Source organism: Chamaea fasciata, unplaced genomic scaffold (genome assembly GCF_029207755.1).
Source record: "Chamaea fasciata isolate MVZ Bird 193981 ecotype frontalis unplaced genomic scaffold, bChaFas1.0.hap1 SCAF_2, whole genome shotgun sequence".
NCBI lineage: Eukaryota > Metazoa > Chordata > Aves > Passeriformes > Sylviidae > Chamaea > Chamaea fasciata.
The window spans coordinates 112,310,490-112,326,698 of NW_027094087.1; the positions used below are offsets into that span (position 1 = coordinate 112,310,490).

Consider the following 16,209-nt stretch of genomic DNA (forward strand, 5'->3'; position numbering starts at 1 on the left):
TGTCCAAGGACCTCGTAGTTGTTTCTTTTTTTCCCTAGACATTCTGCATATAAAGGGAAAAATAATGGCCAGAAACAAAAGTAAATAAGTAATATTTTGTGGTTCCATTCTTTCCTGTTGCACAGTATTAGGCCAGGCTGAGGAACAGTCATAAAATGGGGGGAAAAAAAGCTGTAAATGCCACTTCTCTGCCCCATGGTGTAGAACTATTGCGGTTTTTTGCCTGAATTTTTCTCCTTCCTCCCTGTGCTCTCTCCCTTACACATCCTGGCAGCTTAGATCTGGGCTGACTTGCTGATTTCATTCTTCCAGGTCCTTTATCTGGGAAGGTGACTGTACCTCTGGACCTGTTCAGGAAACAACCCTCTGGCCAGCACAGCTTTGCACTGAGCAGCGCGGCCAGGGAGAGCAGCTCGGAGCCAGGGCTGGGATCCATCACTGCAGAGGTACTGCTGCCCTGGGGGGAAGTTGGGCTGAAGCTTTGCCTTCAGGAAAAGCTTGGGAGTGCTCATCTCATGCTTGGGAAGGCTCATCTCATGCTTGGACTTGTGGCTGAGTCAGAGCAGCCTGTTCTGATTGCAGGGAATTTGTGTCTTATCGAAGGAATTAACTCTTGAGTTTGGCTCAGCAAAAGCCAGCTAGAAATAGTGTCCTCGTTGCCTGACTCTGCTTCTGAGGTGGTGTTTTTCTGTCTTTCTCCTCAGTTCACTTTTATAGAGCCCAGTGAGCTGAAGGCAAAGCAGGTCTCCTCTCCAGTGCTGGCCACCAAGATCGAGAAGGATCGCACTGTGATGCCCTGTGGGACTGTGGTCACCACTGTCACTGCTGTGAGAACCAAACCTCGCCTGGAAGGGAGATCATCCCCCCTGAGCACAGGTCAGCACGTCCACACCTCCCTGTGCTCCTTCCATGGGCACCAGGAGAGGCACTGGGGAGTGGGATGTCAGGGAAATGCTGTTTTCCAGACCTCTCTGATGTGTTGGATTGGGGTTGTTGTTTGTATTCTCCAGAATCAGGGTTTTCATTTTCATGAAAACTTGTTTTCTTGCAAGAGGAACAGTTCATGGTTCTTTTAATTCATGCTGTAAATTTTCCCCGTGCTGTCATCACGTAGAAGGGCTGGGTTTTGGTGGATGGTTTTTCACATGACAAATATATCAGACTCTCAGAGGTTTTGCTGATAACACACCATCCTGTGCCTTCTAACCCTGATCTGTATTATCATCTCTGATGGAGGGTGGTGTTACCGGGTGACAAAATACTTCTCAGCATGTCCTCCAGGAGCAGATTTTCCAGTTTTTCTTGGGAAAATTATAAAAGTAAAACCTGTGAACACTCTTGGTGTGAGGAATCACAAAGATCTGTGTTCTAAGTTGTTAAAGCAAATCTTTTAAGTGAGTGTTCTCTAATGTATTACAGTAGAATGTTTAAAAACATTCTTTAGTGTTTTAAACGTTTAAAAATGTTTTTAAAAATTCTCACACTGGCCTTTTAGGGTCAGGTTTACCACAGAACATGTGTTGAGAATTTCTGTTAAACAATTTTCTCAAACACTTACGATTTGAACAGGCATAACTGGTATAATTAATTCTTATTAACGTAATAAAAAATGTCTTGACCAGTTCAAATAACCAAAGAACTTGGTTCCTCAGATTCTCCTGTGAAAACTCCAGTTAAAGTAAAGGTGACTGAAAAGGATTTCACTGTTGAAGCCCTCCATTCTCATGGTGCTCCAGTCAGCAAAACTTTGTCCTCTTCAGATACAGGTAATCAGTACGTTTGAAGCTGCTGAGGAGAGCATTTCTCTGTTGTGCACGTGGGATTAGTGTGATCCTGTTCAAATGACAGCCAACCCATGTGGCTGCTGCCTGTCAGCACCACTGGGGGGTTTATGTTTACAAAGCACTGTGGTTTGGGCCACGGCAGCCTTGCAGCAGAAGTCTGGTTTTAATTGGCAATTTCAGTTACTGGGTTTGAATAAATAACAATGAGCTGTGGTTTGGAGAGGGGAGGAGACTGCAGAAAAGCCAAAAGTGAAGCTTTTCTCTTACTTTTGAATGAAAGATGCCTCCTTTCATAAAGGCACAGGGGATGCTGCTCTAAATTAAAACCCTGTGACATGTACCTGTAAGTCCCCTGTGTCTGAAGAGAAGGCAGAGGCAGGACTGGTGTAAGGAGGACTCAGTTCTCTTCCTAGGTCAATTTTTGGGCTTGCAGTGCCCATTTGTCCACCTTCCTAAGTCCCTGGATACAGCTCATGTTCCTTCAGAGTGTCAGGTGACATTGACAATAATTATAAATTCACTTTGAATTGTGTATGAACCTGATTTTGTCTCTGGGGACTTTACCTTCTCAGGTTGCAGCTCTAAACCTTCAGCACACTGAAGTCACCACTGACCCTTTCAGTGGCTCTGTGGGCAAGAGCAGTGACAGATGTGACCCAGTTGTGGCTGCCAGTGGCACTTGGTGTTGGCTTTGTACAGGTCTGGGTGGGGAGTGGACAATCTGGGGATGATCTGGGCTGGTCCTGGCACAGTCAGGAGGTTTCTGAGAGACAGAAATTGTACTGTCCTACAAATATGGGGAAGGGCAAGAAGCAGTAACCATCAACAGCTGTAACAGCACTTGGATCTTTTCCTATCGCTAGGGTAAGAAATACTCTGGTACCATGAAGCAGTGTGGTATTACTGCATCAGTTTGGGAAATGTTAAGGTAGTGCAAGACTTCTGAGTTGATTTATGATACTAAAGACACAAAAACACTTACTGGAAAATTCACCTGGAGACAGCTTATTCCGTACTGTTGTGGACAATGTTTTCCTTGGGAGTGCAGGGGGATTTCTGTGAAGTGTTTGTACAGTATTACAGGAAGAATTACTCATTAGAACAAAAGCCAAATGAAAGAAATACAAAGAAGCCTTTGGCAGTAACTTAGGTAAAAGTTATTACAAACATCATTGCAAAATAGCAGCGAGCACTGTGGAAAAGATGTTGTGTCTGTGCCCCAGTTCTGAGTGATGACAACAATAAGAATTAATGCAGGGGCTGGGGAGATGGAAAAAGTCAAGGTTTGAGATAAGTGTGCAGACATGTCTTAATTCTGGGCCTCATCTTTTATTACATTACTGTCACAGTAACCAAAGGCACTGCTCAGTTCAGTTACTCTGGTGCTATTCCTGCCTCTGTTCCTTTTGTTGTTGTTAAAATTCTTCCCAGAAAAGTCCACCTCAGGCAATTAAACAGGGGGATTTTTGTCTTGTTGACTTCCTTAGCCTTGATTTTTCCTGAGCTTGATGAATTTGATTAATGTGTATTTGTGTCCTAGATGCCAGAAAGGGCCATGCTTAAAAATAAACCTGTGTTTGTCACTAAAGAGCATTTTATACAGAAGATTTTATATTCCTGTGCAGTGGCTGGAGGGGAAAAGGGGGGTGACTTTACAGGATTTGGAGGCAGGTACTTTGCCTTCCCCACCCTATCACAGGAAACGCTGAGCAAGGAGGTCTGGAAAAGGAGCAAAATAACAAAAAATCTACCTGAGGAAGTAACATCGTGTGCCAGCCTTGTACCATGTTAGGACTATGGTTCTTCATGACTGTGATAACTCATGACGTCCCCACTGTCACCACAGGGTAGCAGTGCATTGAAATAACGGGGTGTTTTGTCCAGGCTTCCAGAACCTCCTTTGTTCTCATGGAAAGGGTTTGTAAGTGCCTTTTTGGTACCTTTTCTCCAAAAATGGGTGACAGCAGGGAAAGACAGGACCTGATCGCTGGGTGGCGAATTGCAAAGTTCATGGTGTTTATGCCATTGCTGTGAATTTTAAGTCAAGGACAACAAACTCAGCCTGTCTCTACTCTGTTTTTTCCTTCTCCCATCTGAAATGATCCTTTCTTTCCAGAGCTGCTGGTACTGAATGGCACCGACCCCGTGGCAGAAGCTGCCATTCGGCAGCTGAGCGAGTCTGCGAAGCAGAAGCTGAAGTCTCCTCGAAAGAAAAGCACCATTATCATATCAGGGGTGTCCAAGGTAGAGCAGAAAACAGCACCCACAGTCACTGCTTGGTTCTGTAAAGCCTTTTCTGCACTGACTGCAGCATTAATATGGCTTCTGCTGTCTCTGCAGAGTCCAGTTTTGTGTGCCAGGTTGTTTTTCTGTGACTGTTTTAAGTTAAGGCAAATCAGGATGTTGGGTTGGGATTGTTAGATTTGACAGCCTGACTAAAATGTCCTTGGGTAGGAGTGGTGTTAGGGATTTGGGAAAATCAGTTTAGGTGAGAAGAGTGGATAATCCTTCTCTGTGTTTCACCCGTGTAGGGAAGATACGCTGAGAAAAGTATGAAAGGTTTTTTTACTTTTTTTCAAAGCTGTTAAAACCCTCTGAAAAACCTCTGGTTCTCTGGTCTCTGTTCTAGGGGGAGGGCAAACAGTGAGACAAGATGAAATGCTTTGGTGTTAATTTTCTTAGAAGGACCAAAAGATTCTCTGTGCATGCTGACACTTGATTACAGCAGCACATGTAGGGGAATCCTGTTATTTGTAGTGGGACTAGGGATAGGTAGAAGGCATTTACTTAATTGATTTTTTCACTCATTTGGCCTTTGCAACGTGATAAAAATCTTTGCTAAATGCTTCTCTCCTTTAGTAGAGCTAAGGAGGCTTCAGGTGGCTTGCTGATGGTCCTGAGCAATACAAGTAACAAGTATAAAGAGTTAAAATCACTCTTGCAGGGTGGTTTGTTTTTCTCCAGCAGGATGACTTGTGTCAGTGTTGTCTCTTATTTCCACTGGGCAGACCTCTTTATCTCAGGACAGTGAAGCTTCACTGATGATGGACTATGCTGCAGCCATGGACAGCTCCTGCAGGGAAGCAGATCCACCCACTGTGCAGGAAGCTGCTGGAAAAATCACCTCTGATAAAAAGGAGCCGTTGGATGCTTCAGAAGGAGTCCCTGGTACAGAGCAACAGCAAAGCACCCACAAGGCCTGGGGTTTGGAGAATGGCAGCCAGCAGTGGGACACCAGCACACTCTTAGACCAGACCTCTGAAGAAATATCTGGGAGCTCATTAAGCGTTTCAGAAACTGGGAGCGTGAAAAAATCTAAAGGTACATGATGCTCACTTCCACTTCAGCAGCTGTTTTCTCTTTGTAATTGGCTGCAGTAGTTCATCCTTCCTTATTGATTTTTTTTTTGTCCTTCAAACTCTTTGTGATTGTGGTGTTGGTTGAAGCTGTTTTATTTGCAGCTCTCTGAGCCAGCTCAGGCTTTCTTACCCTCCCCTCCACAAGGAAACAGCTCACCCTTAGAAACTGGCAGCTCATTACACCCAACCCAGTTATTTGGGAGAGAAATCACTAGTCACATTATCAATTCCTCGAGGAAATCTGTGTCCTTGTAACCCCAGGACTTGCCCTGTATTGGCAGCCCCATTACCATGGTGAAGATGGCACAGATCCACAGTTGCTTCCCAATACATTGCTCCCCTGCCCTCACTTAAAGTTCAGGGAAGCACCACAGCTGAAGCAGAAACTGCCTGCTGAACAGATTGCCCCTTTTCACTCCTTTATTAATGCATAATTTCCTAAAGAAAACAGAATAAAAGTTAATTTAATAAGTAAATAAGGCATCAAGTCATTTGGCTTAGGTAGTTACACACCTGAAGAGCTGCAGTTTGAAAACGTCTCAGGGTTCTTTGTGTTTCCTCGGTCAATCCAGTAACCTCTGAGCGCTGGTTTGTAAACACTGGGGCTATTAGGAAATCTTACAAAAGGCCAGTGCTGTGTGCCCCAAACAGGCACACAGGTTGCACCTTAAAGTTGCAAAAACCACTGTGCTTTTCACTCATATCTATCCCTCTCTGCTTTATTATTTTTTGTCCTTTCCTCGCCCAGAGATGCTGGGCAATGGCTCAGTACAAAACCTCCCTATTTAACGGGATTGTCCCCCCCCTCTCCCACAGGGCAGACACTGGAGCTCTTTGTCAGGACCCTCCCTTAGAGCACAGAGTTCTCTGCCCTTCCCACAGCTGGGCTGCTCCACATGAGAGATCAGGAGGGGACAGCAACAATCCCTGTCACACACATGCTCAGGCTCTGGAAAGTCCTGCGTGTGTTTGGGGTGAGGGGAGTGGGTTTGTTTCAAGGGATTTGGCTCATTTTGGAGCCTGGAAGAGTTTAGGAAGCTGTGTGAGAAGTTGCAAAACCTCCGGATTCTTCTTCAGCACGTTGTTGTTCTAAAACAAGCAAGTGGAAGTTTGAATGTGAGTTGTTGTCAGGTTTCGGGTTTCTCTGTGCAAAGAGATGAGGTTTCTAGAGATTTTCGCACAATTCAGCGTAAGGCTGCTAAAAGCTGCAAAGTATCTCTGAGAGAGTTGTATCATCTTGAAAAAATACTTGGAAAAAACTGGCTCAAATCCCTTTCATTATACACAGATGTCTTTGTGGAAGTTTTGAATCTCTGCTTTGTCACAGCTGAGTAGCTTTTATGGAGTAAGACAGAAAACATTTCAACCCCCCTGTCTTCAGTGAGCTGTGAATAGTTCAAGGCTTCTGTTTGTCAAATGCTTCCCCTTTAAAAAAAAACAAACAACAGAAAAACTCACCACAAATGAAACCGAAAATGCAACAACAAAAAAAACCCAAACACAGGAAAAAAACCAAACAAAACCCCTTCGTCTTTGAAAAGCCTTTTGTGTGTATTAATGTCTTAAAGTTAGCACTTTTTTTTTTACTCTTGCATATTTTTTGGTTTTTTTACCTCTGACTTCCTCTCTTTCTTACCCGTTCCCTTTTATAAATTTAAGATGACTACTATGCCAGCCAGAATTAATTACCTACACAGTAAGTTGCTTTTCTCTCTCTCTTTTATTTTTTTTTAATCCCTAAGAGAATGTAGCTTTACAATGAGACACTCATTGTAAAAACTGAAGCAAAAATTAGTTTGACACCCATTTCCTTCTTCCCCCATCCATTCCTTTTCTCCTTCCAAAATTACCTTCCTGTGCTCAGGTGTCTTAGCAGACCAGTCTGCTGTGACAGATCATTTCTGGTGGTTGTGCTGTCCAGGAGGGTCACACAGAGAGGGCAGCAAGGAAGGCTTGGGGTGATGCTCCACATTCCCAATCTCTCTCCATCACGCCCCATTGCTGTAGCGATCTGGTAATCAATCAAAACCTGCTCGTGCAAACCATGTGTGAACCCATAACTGGATATACATACAAACAAAACTCCTTTTAAAACCTGCTGCTTACAGATTTTTAGATTAAGATTTTCTAGCCTCATTTACAGTGCTACCAGGTCTTCACAAAATCAGCAGCTTTTTACAGAACCACCTGTATGAAAACTGTTTTGGAAGCTGGGAAGGAATGGAAAGCAATCTCTATTCATATCCCTGTAGATGTGGAAGGAAATCTTCCTCCATTAGCACCAGTGAGATTCAGAAGTGCTCCCACCCCCACAGGCATTTTCAGAACACCCCATATTAGTGCAGTGAGTTCCTATAGTGCTCCCTGCTCCTCTCCTGCTGCTGGGGGCAGGGCTGACACGTGGATCCTGTTGAACTGGAGGCATAAGCATGCAAACAGCACATGAACCAGCACATAAACCAGCATGAGCACTGCCAGGCTGCTGCCCTGCCCTGCCTCCTCCCAGGGCTGCATGTGTCCACAGCAGCCACAGCCACTGCCAGGCAGCATGCTCCAGGCTGGCTGCAGACTGCTGGGCATGTCCAAGCTTCCAGGCAGCAGAGGCTGAACACCAGGGAGCCAGCTCTGGTGTCAGGGGGCTGCTGCTTGTGCTGAGCCTGTGCTGCTCTCAGGGAAGCTCTGCCCACGGTTTTTTCAGCTGCAGGGAGTTGTCCCAGACCACCGGCACAATTTTTGGAGCATTCTTAGTCAGGTGCTGTTTCCTGGTGTAGGAAATCGGTCTGAATGACAGAATGGATGGGACTAAAAACCTGCTTAAGGATGAAGCCTTGTGTCCTAGTGCTGCTGGGCAGAACAGCTGCCTGCCCAAACAGGAGCTGCTCTGCATCCCCCCAGCCTCTGGACATCAGCAGCTGTCAGTGTCCTAGGGTGGAACACTGCTGCTTTTGTGCTCTGACAACAGCTTGAAGTGGTGCTGCCTTGCCAAAAAGATCAATCAGAGGCTGATGGGAGAGCAGTCAAGATTCAAATTCACAAGTTCTGGTTGCTTTCTGGCTGATTTCTGCTTCCCATCCAGTTGTGCCCTGTGAGGAGAGTCTCAGCAGCTGCCAGAAAAAACATGCTTGAATATCGTCCCAGGTGCTGAGTGCTGAACCCTTAAAGTACACAGTAAAAAACCCCCCAAGTACATGTTTGTGACTGCTTTGGTGTGTACAAAGCTGCATCTGGCTGCCATGAAATACCTGTTCTGCAGCTGTCACTGTGTGCAAAGTGACACAGAGGCCTTGTCAGGTCCTCAGGGGACAAACATTTATTTCTAACTGTGGCCGTGTCCCGTGAAAGAACTGCACTGAGTGTTGCTTTTTGTGTGCATTTGCAGTGGGAGGAAAGGCAGAATCAAGACCATGCCATGACAGGAATTAATAGCTGAACTGAGAAAGGATCGGGAAACCTGATAGTGGTGCACAGGGAGGAGGTGTGGAAGCTTTGCCAGGGAGGTGACTGTCCCCACATCCAAATCTGACTGCCAGAAGCTCTTGTGCTGGCTTGTCACCTGGGTTCTCCTCCTTTCAAACAAGCTCCTGCCACCTGGGACAACAGCCCAGCCAATTACACACAAAACTGATGCTGTTTTAACACAGAGCTGGTGTCCCAACTAGGCTGAGTGTTGCTGGTAGCCTGGAGCAGTGTCCCTGCCAGCTGCACACCGGGCACACAGGGAGAGGGAGGGTGGAATTTGGCAGAATGGCTGCAAAAACAACACAAGCTTGCAAAGAGAGGAGTAGAGAGAGAGAGCTGCTGTTGGCAGCATGAGTCCCTGGTGAGATGACAGCTGCAGTTGCCTTGGCTGCATGCTGGGTTTGACATGGGGTCAAGGGAAGGAACATGGCAAAATAAAGCAACTTAATTTACCGCAGGAGGGATTTGGGCAGACTTCTGAACCCCTTGGAAGCAGATGTAATGTTATTTTTAATCTGCCTGAAGTGCATTGCTATTCCTCACGGGGTTTTAGAATAGCAAATGCTTTGTGAGTGTTACTCTGGGTGGTGCTGCTGAATTTGTATAGAGCACCTGCTGCCTGGCTTGTAAAGAACCACTGCACACACAGTGACTGCCAGGTACTGTTGTCCTGCACCTCAAATTAAAATTTGCTTCCCTGTGGTGCCTCACAGGTTGATCTTCACCTCCTCTGGTCTCTTGAGACAACAAAGAGTAACATTATTTCCTCTTTTTCATTCTTTTTATAAAATCCTTTCTACTTTACTGGTTGAAAAGATTGGATGTGCCTCTTTGAGACATGAGAGCCCAGGGTACAACCCACATCAGCTGCTGTGCATGTGTGTGTGACCACCAGCGTGGCCTCCAGGAGAGCATTTGGAGCTAAGTGTAAGGCAGGAGACTTAAATCAGAGGATCAGCTTTTCTCACTCATGCTGCAGTTGAGGCTGAGTTTCAAGAGGAACAGCAGCTTCTTCTGTCTAAAGTGTCCTGCACCTTTCTCCTCCCACAGGTGGGATTTTGAAGAAAAGCGCGAAGCTGTTTTTCCGCCGGCAGCATCACCAGAAGGACCCGGGCATGAGCCAGTCCCACAACGACCTGGTGTTCCTGCAGCAGCCTCTGGCAGAGGAGGGCCGCAAGAAGGGGGGGACACTCTCACGGATTCTGAGCAAGAAGCTCCTTTCTAGGAACAAGAGCAAGAGCAAACTGAACGGTGCTTCGGGAGAGCCCTACCTATAAACCCCACACCCTCTCCGCTGGGATGGAGACCTGCTCACCAGCTGAGCACTTGTTTACAGAGCAGCACTAGAGAACACAAATACGGCTGATGACTTGCATAAAAGGATGTTCACTATTAACAGTGGTCTTTTTGGTTTATTTTTTTTTTTCCCAAAATGCTTTTTCTCTCTGGTGAGGAAGTGGCTCCTCCAAATACAAGCAGTGCTGAATGTGTCCCCTGACAGCTTTTGGAGGAGTGGGTGGTTTCTTGTGGAAGAGGAGGGAGGATGGGGAATATGGTGCAGGTGGGGACCAAGAAGACACTTGATGTCCTGGAGTGCACTGGGAAGAGCATTTCCAGCAGGTGATGCCCCTCTGCCCAACCCTGGAGGCACCTCTGGGCTGCTGTGTCCAGCTCTGGATCCTCAGCGCAGCTGGGACAGGAGCTCCTGGAGCTGAGGAAGGGCCTGGAGCATCTCCCGTGCCCAGGAGAGGCTGAGGGAGCTGGGGCTGCTCAGCCCGGAGAGGAGCCCTAGTGAAAGGGGCCCTCAGCCCTGTCTGTCCCTGGGTGTCCCTCCCTGGCTGTCCCCATGTCTGTCCCTGTCTGTCCCTGTGTGCAGGGAGGGCAGAGCAGCCCCAGGCTCTGCTCCAGGCCCAGCAATGGCCCCAGAGCCCCCAGCAATTCCCCTGCACAGGAGGCACAACTTCTTTGTTGTGCAGTGACCACACACTGGGACAGACTGCCCGGAGAAGCTGTGGAATCTCCTCCCTGGGGATATTCCAGAACTGTTTGGACACAGTCCAGTGCCCTGTGCTCTGGGATGGCCGTGCTGGAGCAGGGAGGTGGCACCAGATGACCCCACTGTGACTTCCAGCCTGATCCTGTAGGGAGGACCCAAAGGTGATCGATCACCTGATTTACATCAACGGGGAGCTCAGAACTGAAACATCACACCCAGTTTATGTGACTGAACCTCTCCAGAGAGAGAAGACACCGCTGTGCTCCCTCCCTGCAGCCTGCAGCAGCAGCAGCAACTGAATTTTCTAGTCAGACTGAAATGGGGAGAAAAAGAGGCCCAGATGCAGTTTGTGGTGTAATTTGGAAGCGGGTGAGTGTTCAGGAGCAGAAGGAAAATGCTGGCTCAGCTATCCTGCTGTAATAACTGCAGCCTGCTATAATCACTGCTCAGCCCCTCTAGGTGGAGAGATGCCTTTGACAGTAGCCATAAATCAATAAATTATGCAAATACCAATACTAGCATATTGTTTAATGTTCTGCTTTTAAAAAGTTACACTTAAACCAGAACTTGTGGTTTGTTTTTTTTTTTAAATCTACTTGAAGCTACTCACAAAGTATTTGCAAAATCTTACATGTAGCTTTTCTTCCGTGTGAGAAGCTGTATTGCTGATGCAAAAACTCATCTTAGGGGCTCTAATTCCTTCTCCCAGGTGCTTGTTAGCCAAGTACATAAACCATCATATCAAATGCAAAGCTAGGAGCAGTAAATGGTGAATAGAGCATAGTTAACCCTACAGTGCTTTTCATTGGAAAGCTTGTCTTACTTGCCAAACACTTACTGAGATCTTAAAATACACAGTTGTGAAGAAAGCTTTGGAAAAAATATGAATTCCCTTAGTTCAGATCTCGATCTACCAGTATTGTCATGCACTGAGTGGTTGGTCAGATGAGTTTTGTAACCCTTTTTCCTTGCTAAATATTGCAGCTGGTTCCTTTGGTCTAAAATGAAAAACTGATGGGAGTAAAGGCATAGTTCTCATTTTGGCTGTGAAGAAGATTAAAATGTCAGTATTGCACAGGTTCCATCTTTCATGCTTTACCTGTACTTTTCCATCATCTACATTCCTGCTGAGGACAAAAGACCAAGCCTGTTCCCTTCAGCCAAGAAAAATATCCATTCATTCCAACTAAATTACTGACGTGAATGGATGATAGACCTTGTGCCTATTTTGCCAACAGTGATTTTTTCCCCTGGCCCCTTTCCTCCCTTTAAGCTGTCCAACACTTTGGCAGATATTTGGGCTTTCAACTTAAAGCATTCATCACAAATTAAAAGCTACCGAAGAATAGAAACACATTTCACATTTCGAATTTCTGATGGACTCAAAGTTCCCTGGTAATTCAGTATCAAAGTAGAGGGGGTTTGGTTTCTTTTTTAGCAAGAAAATAATGGAAATGAACTGTCAAAATCTTTCAACTATTTAAAAATACTGTTTATGTGTAACCTTCTAAGATCACTGTGGTAGTACGGTAGACCAGACTATCAAATAGTTGTACGTTTAAGCATGCTGCTTGTTATGAAAACACTTGAAGGCATTTTAATGTTCTGTATTTTGAAAATTGGGTTACAAATGAATCCTCTGGAGCTGTATGGTGCTTGGAAATCCCAGTTCAGTAATACAGGTTTGCCCAGCCTGAGTGTGCCTGAACAGTTTTATTTCTAATTTAATACAAAGTAGAAGTTTTATTTCTTCATTTGTTCTGTGGTGGTTCACGGTGTGAGCACTAAAACTCCTGATGTCATGTTCCCTCAACAGACACTTTTTCTCTTGATTTTAGCAGGAACTCCCTGTGTTATGGGGCAGGGTGAGGGTCAAGTCCCTGCCATTTTTAAATGCTCAGTCTTCGTTGCTGAAGGATAAAACCACAACTGGGCCCTAAATTCAAGAAATCCAAATGAAACTGAGCTCCATGGGTAGCACATAACATTACTTGAAGTTTTCTTAAATTACTGAGCTGGGATTTTAATTTACAGAAGCTTTAGCATGCACTGTAGAAGAGGGTGAAGTAACACTGAGTAACTTGCAGGATACAGCACTAGGATTTGCTTGTAACTTACCCCAGAGAATGGATACACATGAAAAAAGTGGTTCATCTTAAGGTCTTGATGATCACTTGAATGCTTGTCTGGATGGTGGGAATGAAGAACATTCTTCACTGCCAACTGTGTGGAGGTTTGGGCTCATATGTGTTAAGAGAGAATGAATTCTTCAGATGCCAAGAGCGAGGCATTTGGTGTAAAAAGGGAATCTGTTTTTTTATTTGCCTTCACTCCTCAGGAAAATAAACATTGTTTGTTTTGATGTTGGTTCTCTGAATCTGGCGGGTGTGTTCCTCACCTCTCCTTACTCCTCTGCAAATATTTTATGTCCTGCTGTAAAAACAAGCTAAGGCACTAAACACAAGGGGACAATTGAGTTGCCCAGTTGTGACAACCCCAAAGACCCACAATAATGAATCCCATCCCCTCCTTAGGTTGTCATTTAAGATCAGGAGATCTGAAGATGCACATTTCTTGTGTATGTGCGTCAGTGAGAGCTGGACCTTTACAACCTGCAGGATGCACACCACAGTTTTGGGTCAGAAAGACTGGATTTGTCAGCTGACACAAATAACACGTGATGTGCCCTGTGCAGTTTTTGTGAAGGGAATCACCTCCTATGTTTTGTAATTTGATCCATTGTTCAAATGTTTAGTTACTAAAATTACAAAGAATTTTAATAACTACCCTCTTGAACAGTAGATAAAATCTTTACTCGATCTTATTACGCTGAAAACTTCTTGTTTACTGCCTTGCAATTTAATGACTTCAGAACAGTAGATTGGAAACAAGCTGTGAAATATTCATTCCTTTTGTCCCTTTTCTCACACTTTTGTGCTTCTGGGTCTTCTGTACAGCAAAGAAAGCATGGTACTTATTTCATGAGGGCTAAGAGATAAAGGCTTGCTTTTCCTTTCTAAAGAATTTGTCTGCCCATACCTGGAACTTCCTAAATTTGTGTTTGTAGTTTATTTTGTAGTGTACTTTGTTTGCTTTATGGCGTTTAAACTTTAAATTTGTCTCGATGGGGACGAGCCCTATCCTCACCAAGATTTGTCTCAGCTTTAGTGTGAATTTTGACTGAGTAAATAGTACAGGAATTAAATTGCTTTTTGTAGATGAAAGCAATAAAACTAATTAATATCTCCAATGGGAATAGAAGCTAAATTTCTTAAAGTGATTGAGATCCCTTTCAAAGTCACTTTATAGAGATGGGGAAGACTTTATCCCTCGGTCATTGGTATTTCATATCCTACTTACCCCAGGAAGAAATTGGAGTCATTTCACTCCTAACAATATATGAAACTCGTGAATCTGAGGCAGAAGGAATGCCAGGGTGGAAAAAAGTTCACTTTGAAAGCAAAATACTTTTACTTCTTCAACTTACTAGACAGGTCATACACTGAGCAGGCATAAATACTGGGTTTTATTCTTATGCTTTCTGACAGATTCTCTTTTTCCCTGCTCTTTCTTTGGGTGACAAGTTTGGGCTCCAGGCCATACAGACCTTGTACTGTCTTGCTCTTGAGAAGACTGGATTTACAATGCTGGGGTTTTTTTTGTTTTGTTTTGTTTTTTTTTTTGTTTTGGTTTTTTTTTGATGAAATTGGCTGGTAATTACTCTAGTTTTGGGGATCAGTGGAATTTTGCAGCATTTCCTGGTACTGCATGTTCTCCTTGCTGGTTCTAGGTGTTTCTCAAGTGAAAACTTACTGCTGTGTATTTCTTTCAGAGTTCTGTTGTTCTTGATGTGCAAAACATCATAGGAACAAAACAAAGGTGAAGGCATAAAATGCTACCAGATGTGGATGGGGAAGCAAAACAAGAATCTTGCTCTCGTTTTAATACCTTTTGTAGTTCTGGGTGTTACACGGAGCAAGGTGAAAGCTGCCCGGATTTTACAGTTGAGCTTCTTGCAGGCTTTGATTTGGAGAGGTGAGGTTTGAGACAAGCGCTGATAGAATGAACTGTGCCATAGCTCCGGGCTAAGACATTCCTGCTGTGAGTGGGAACAGCTGACCTCATGCTCTGACCTCCACAGGACCTAAGTGGATTTATTCATGTGTTTAAAGTCAGCATATGCTTCTGCACATTGCTAAGCCTCAGCCTCGGTGACAAACAACTCCAGATTAATTATATAACAAGGGTGATTACTTTAAGTTAAGGGTGAATAATACCACTTCACTCAGGAGATCCAAACTGCGACTATGCAAGGTGCTGGCATGGTGTGAAAATTGCTGGGAAGGATGATCTGAGGTCTTCCCAGTACTATAATTCTGTATTTCCCAATGATGTATTATGCTCTGTATTATTCCAGGTGTGGTAAAACATTTTTCTTTTTCTTCTAGCATCAACTGTCATAGTCACTTCTTCTGTGGTGTGTTTTTCTTTCTGTGCATATATAAACTCAAGTCGGTGCAATTATGAAATCTATGATGTACAGATTTATTATATCACTACAAAAACCTAAGAGGATTTTTTTAAAAGAAGTAACTCCTGCTGTACATACAATAAAAGCCAATTGTCTCTGTGTGGTGTGCTGTCCTACATACCCAGGTGTAACAGATGGTTTTCTGCTCTCCTTCACTAATTTGACCTGTTGCTTAACACAGACCATTTACCTGTTTGTTCAGGAGCAGAGTTCTTTCCTGATAACCCCAGCCTATCAGGCAGCCCCTTGTTGCCTGAGAAATCACCTGAAACACGGATTGGGCAGGGAATCTAATGGTAGAAGGAATTGTGGAGCTCATTGTGGTTACTCAGGGCTTTTTTTTTCCTCTCAGTTATGTCGTAATATCCTGAATTAGGGGGCAAAGGGGGAGGAGTGTTAGGGCCTGGATCCTATGGGGAATACACCAGTACTAGAATGAGCACAGCCTGGGAATTAGGTTCGCTTGTGATGATTTTATTTAAAAGGTTACGTTATAAATCAGTGCTGCCACAAAGCCCTACCAGACTGAGGAGGAAAAAACCCCAACCCCAACATTAAAACCACCACAACAAAAAACCCAACCAAACAAATAAAAGGCATTCATGTGAAAATAGCCACAGTAATGTTTCTATTTCCCTTCCAAAGCTGAGGGCTGTGCCCCCTTTGACAAGGAAATGTTACATTCCCTTACTGGGAGTTACTGCCCACATTTACATGCCTGTTTATTTCATATTATTTATGTGCTTAGCTCAAACTTCCTGATAGTCTCCTATTAACAAACCTTCATCCTTTTCCTCCCTGCTGTAATCTGTGGTGAGTTTTTTTTTTACTTTGTGTGATGCCATTCCTGTGCATTAGGAAAAGTGACAAGACCTGTCAGAGGGAGAGCAGGAATGGATGTAGCTCCAAGTGTGGCACCATACTCTTCCCTCCAGTTCATCATTCTTAAAGAATAAATACAAAATATCTTCCATTTTTCACCTCTCTACCCAGCTGAGCCTGGCATAAGATGCAATTTCACAGTCTGAGGTTAATGCTGAAAAAATAATTCTGGAGCTGCAGGATCCAGACTCACATGCA

The 16,209-nt window shown here is 44.4% G+C and overlaps 1 protein-coding gene across 1 annotated transcript in view; it reads left to right on the forward strand.

Annotated features, from left to right (window-relative positions):
- The window catches only part of C2CD2 (C2 calcium dependent domain containing 2), a 36,940-nt gene extending 21,711 nt beyond the window's left edge, over window positions 1–15,229 (forward strand). Inside the window, exons 9-14 of the mRNA XM_066177111.1 lie at window positions 313–446; window positions 705–876; window positions 1,653–1,766; window positions 3,901–4,028; window positions 4,793–5,105; window positions 9,653–15,229. Of these exons, the coding sequence (XP_066033208.1) occupies window positions 313–446; window positions 705–876; window positions 1,653–1,766; window positions 3,901–4,028; window positions 4,793–5,105; window positions 9,653–9,879 (1,088 nt within the window). The 3' untranslated portion in view covers window positions 9,880–15,229. The remainder of the gene's footprint in view (window positions 1–312; window positions 447–704; window positions 877–1,652; window positions 1,767–3,900; window positions 4,029–4,792; window positions 5,106–9,652) is intronic.
- Window positions 15,230–16,209: the final 980 nt, after the last annotated feature.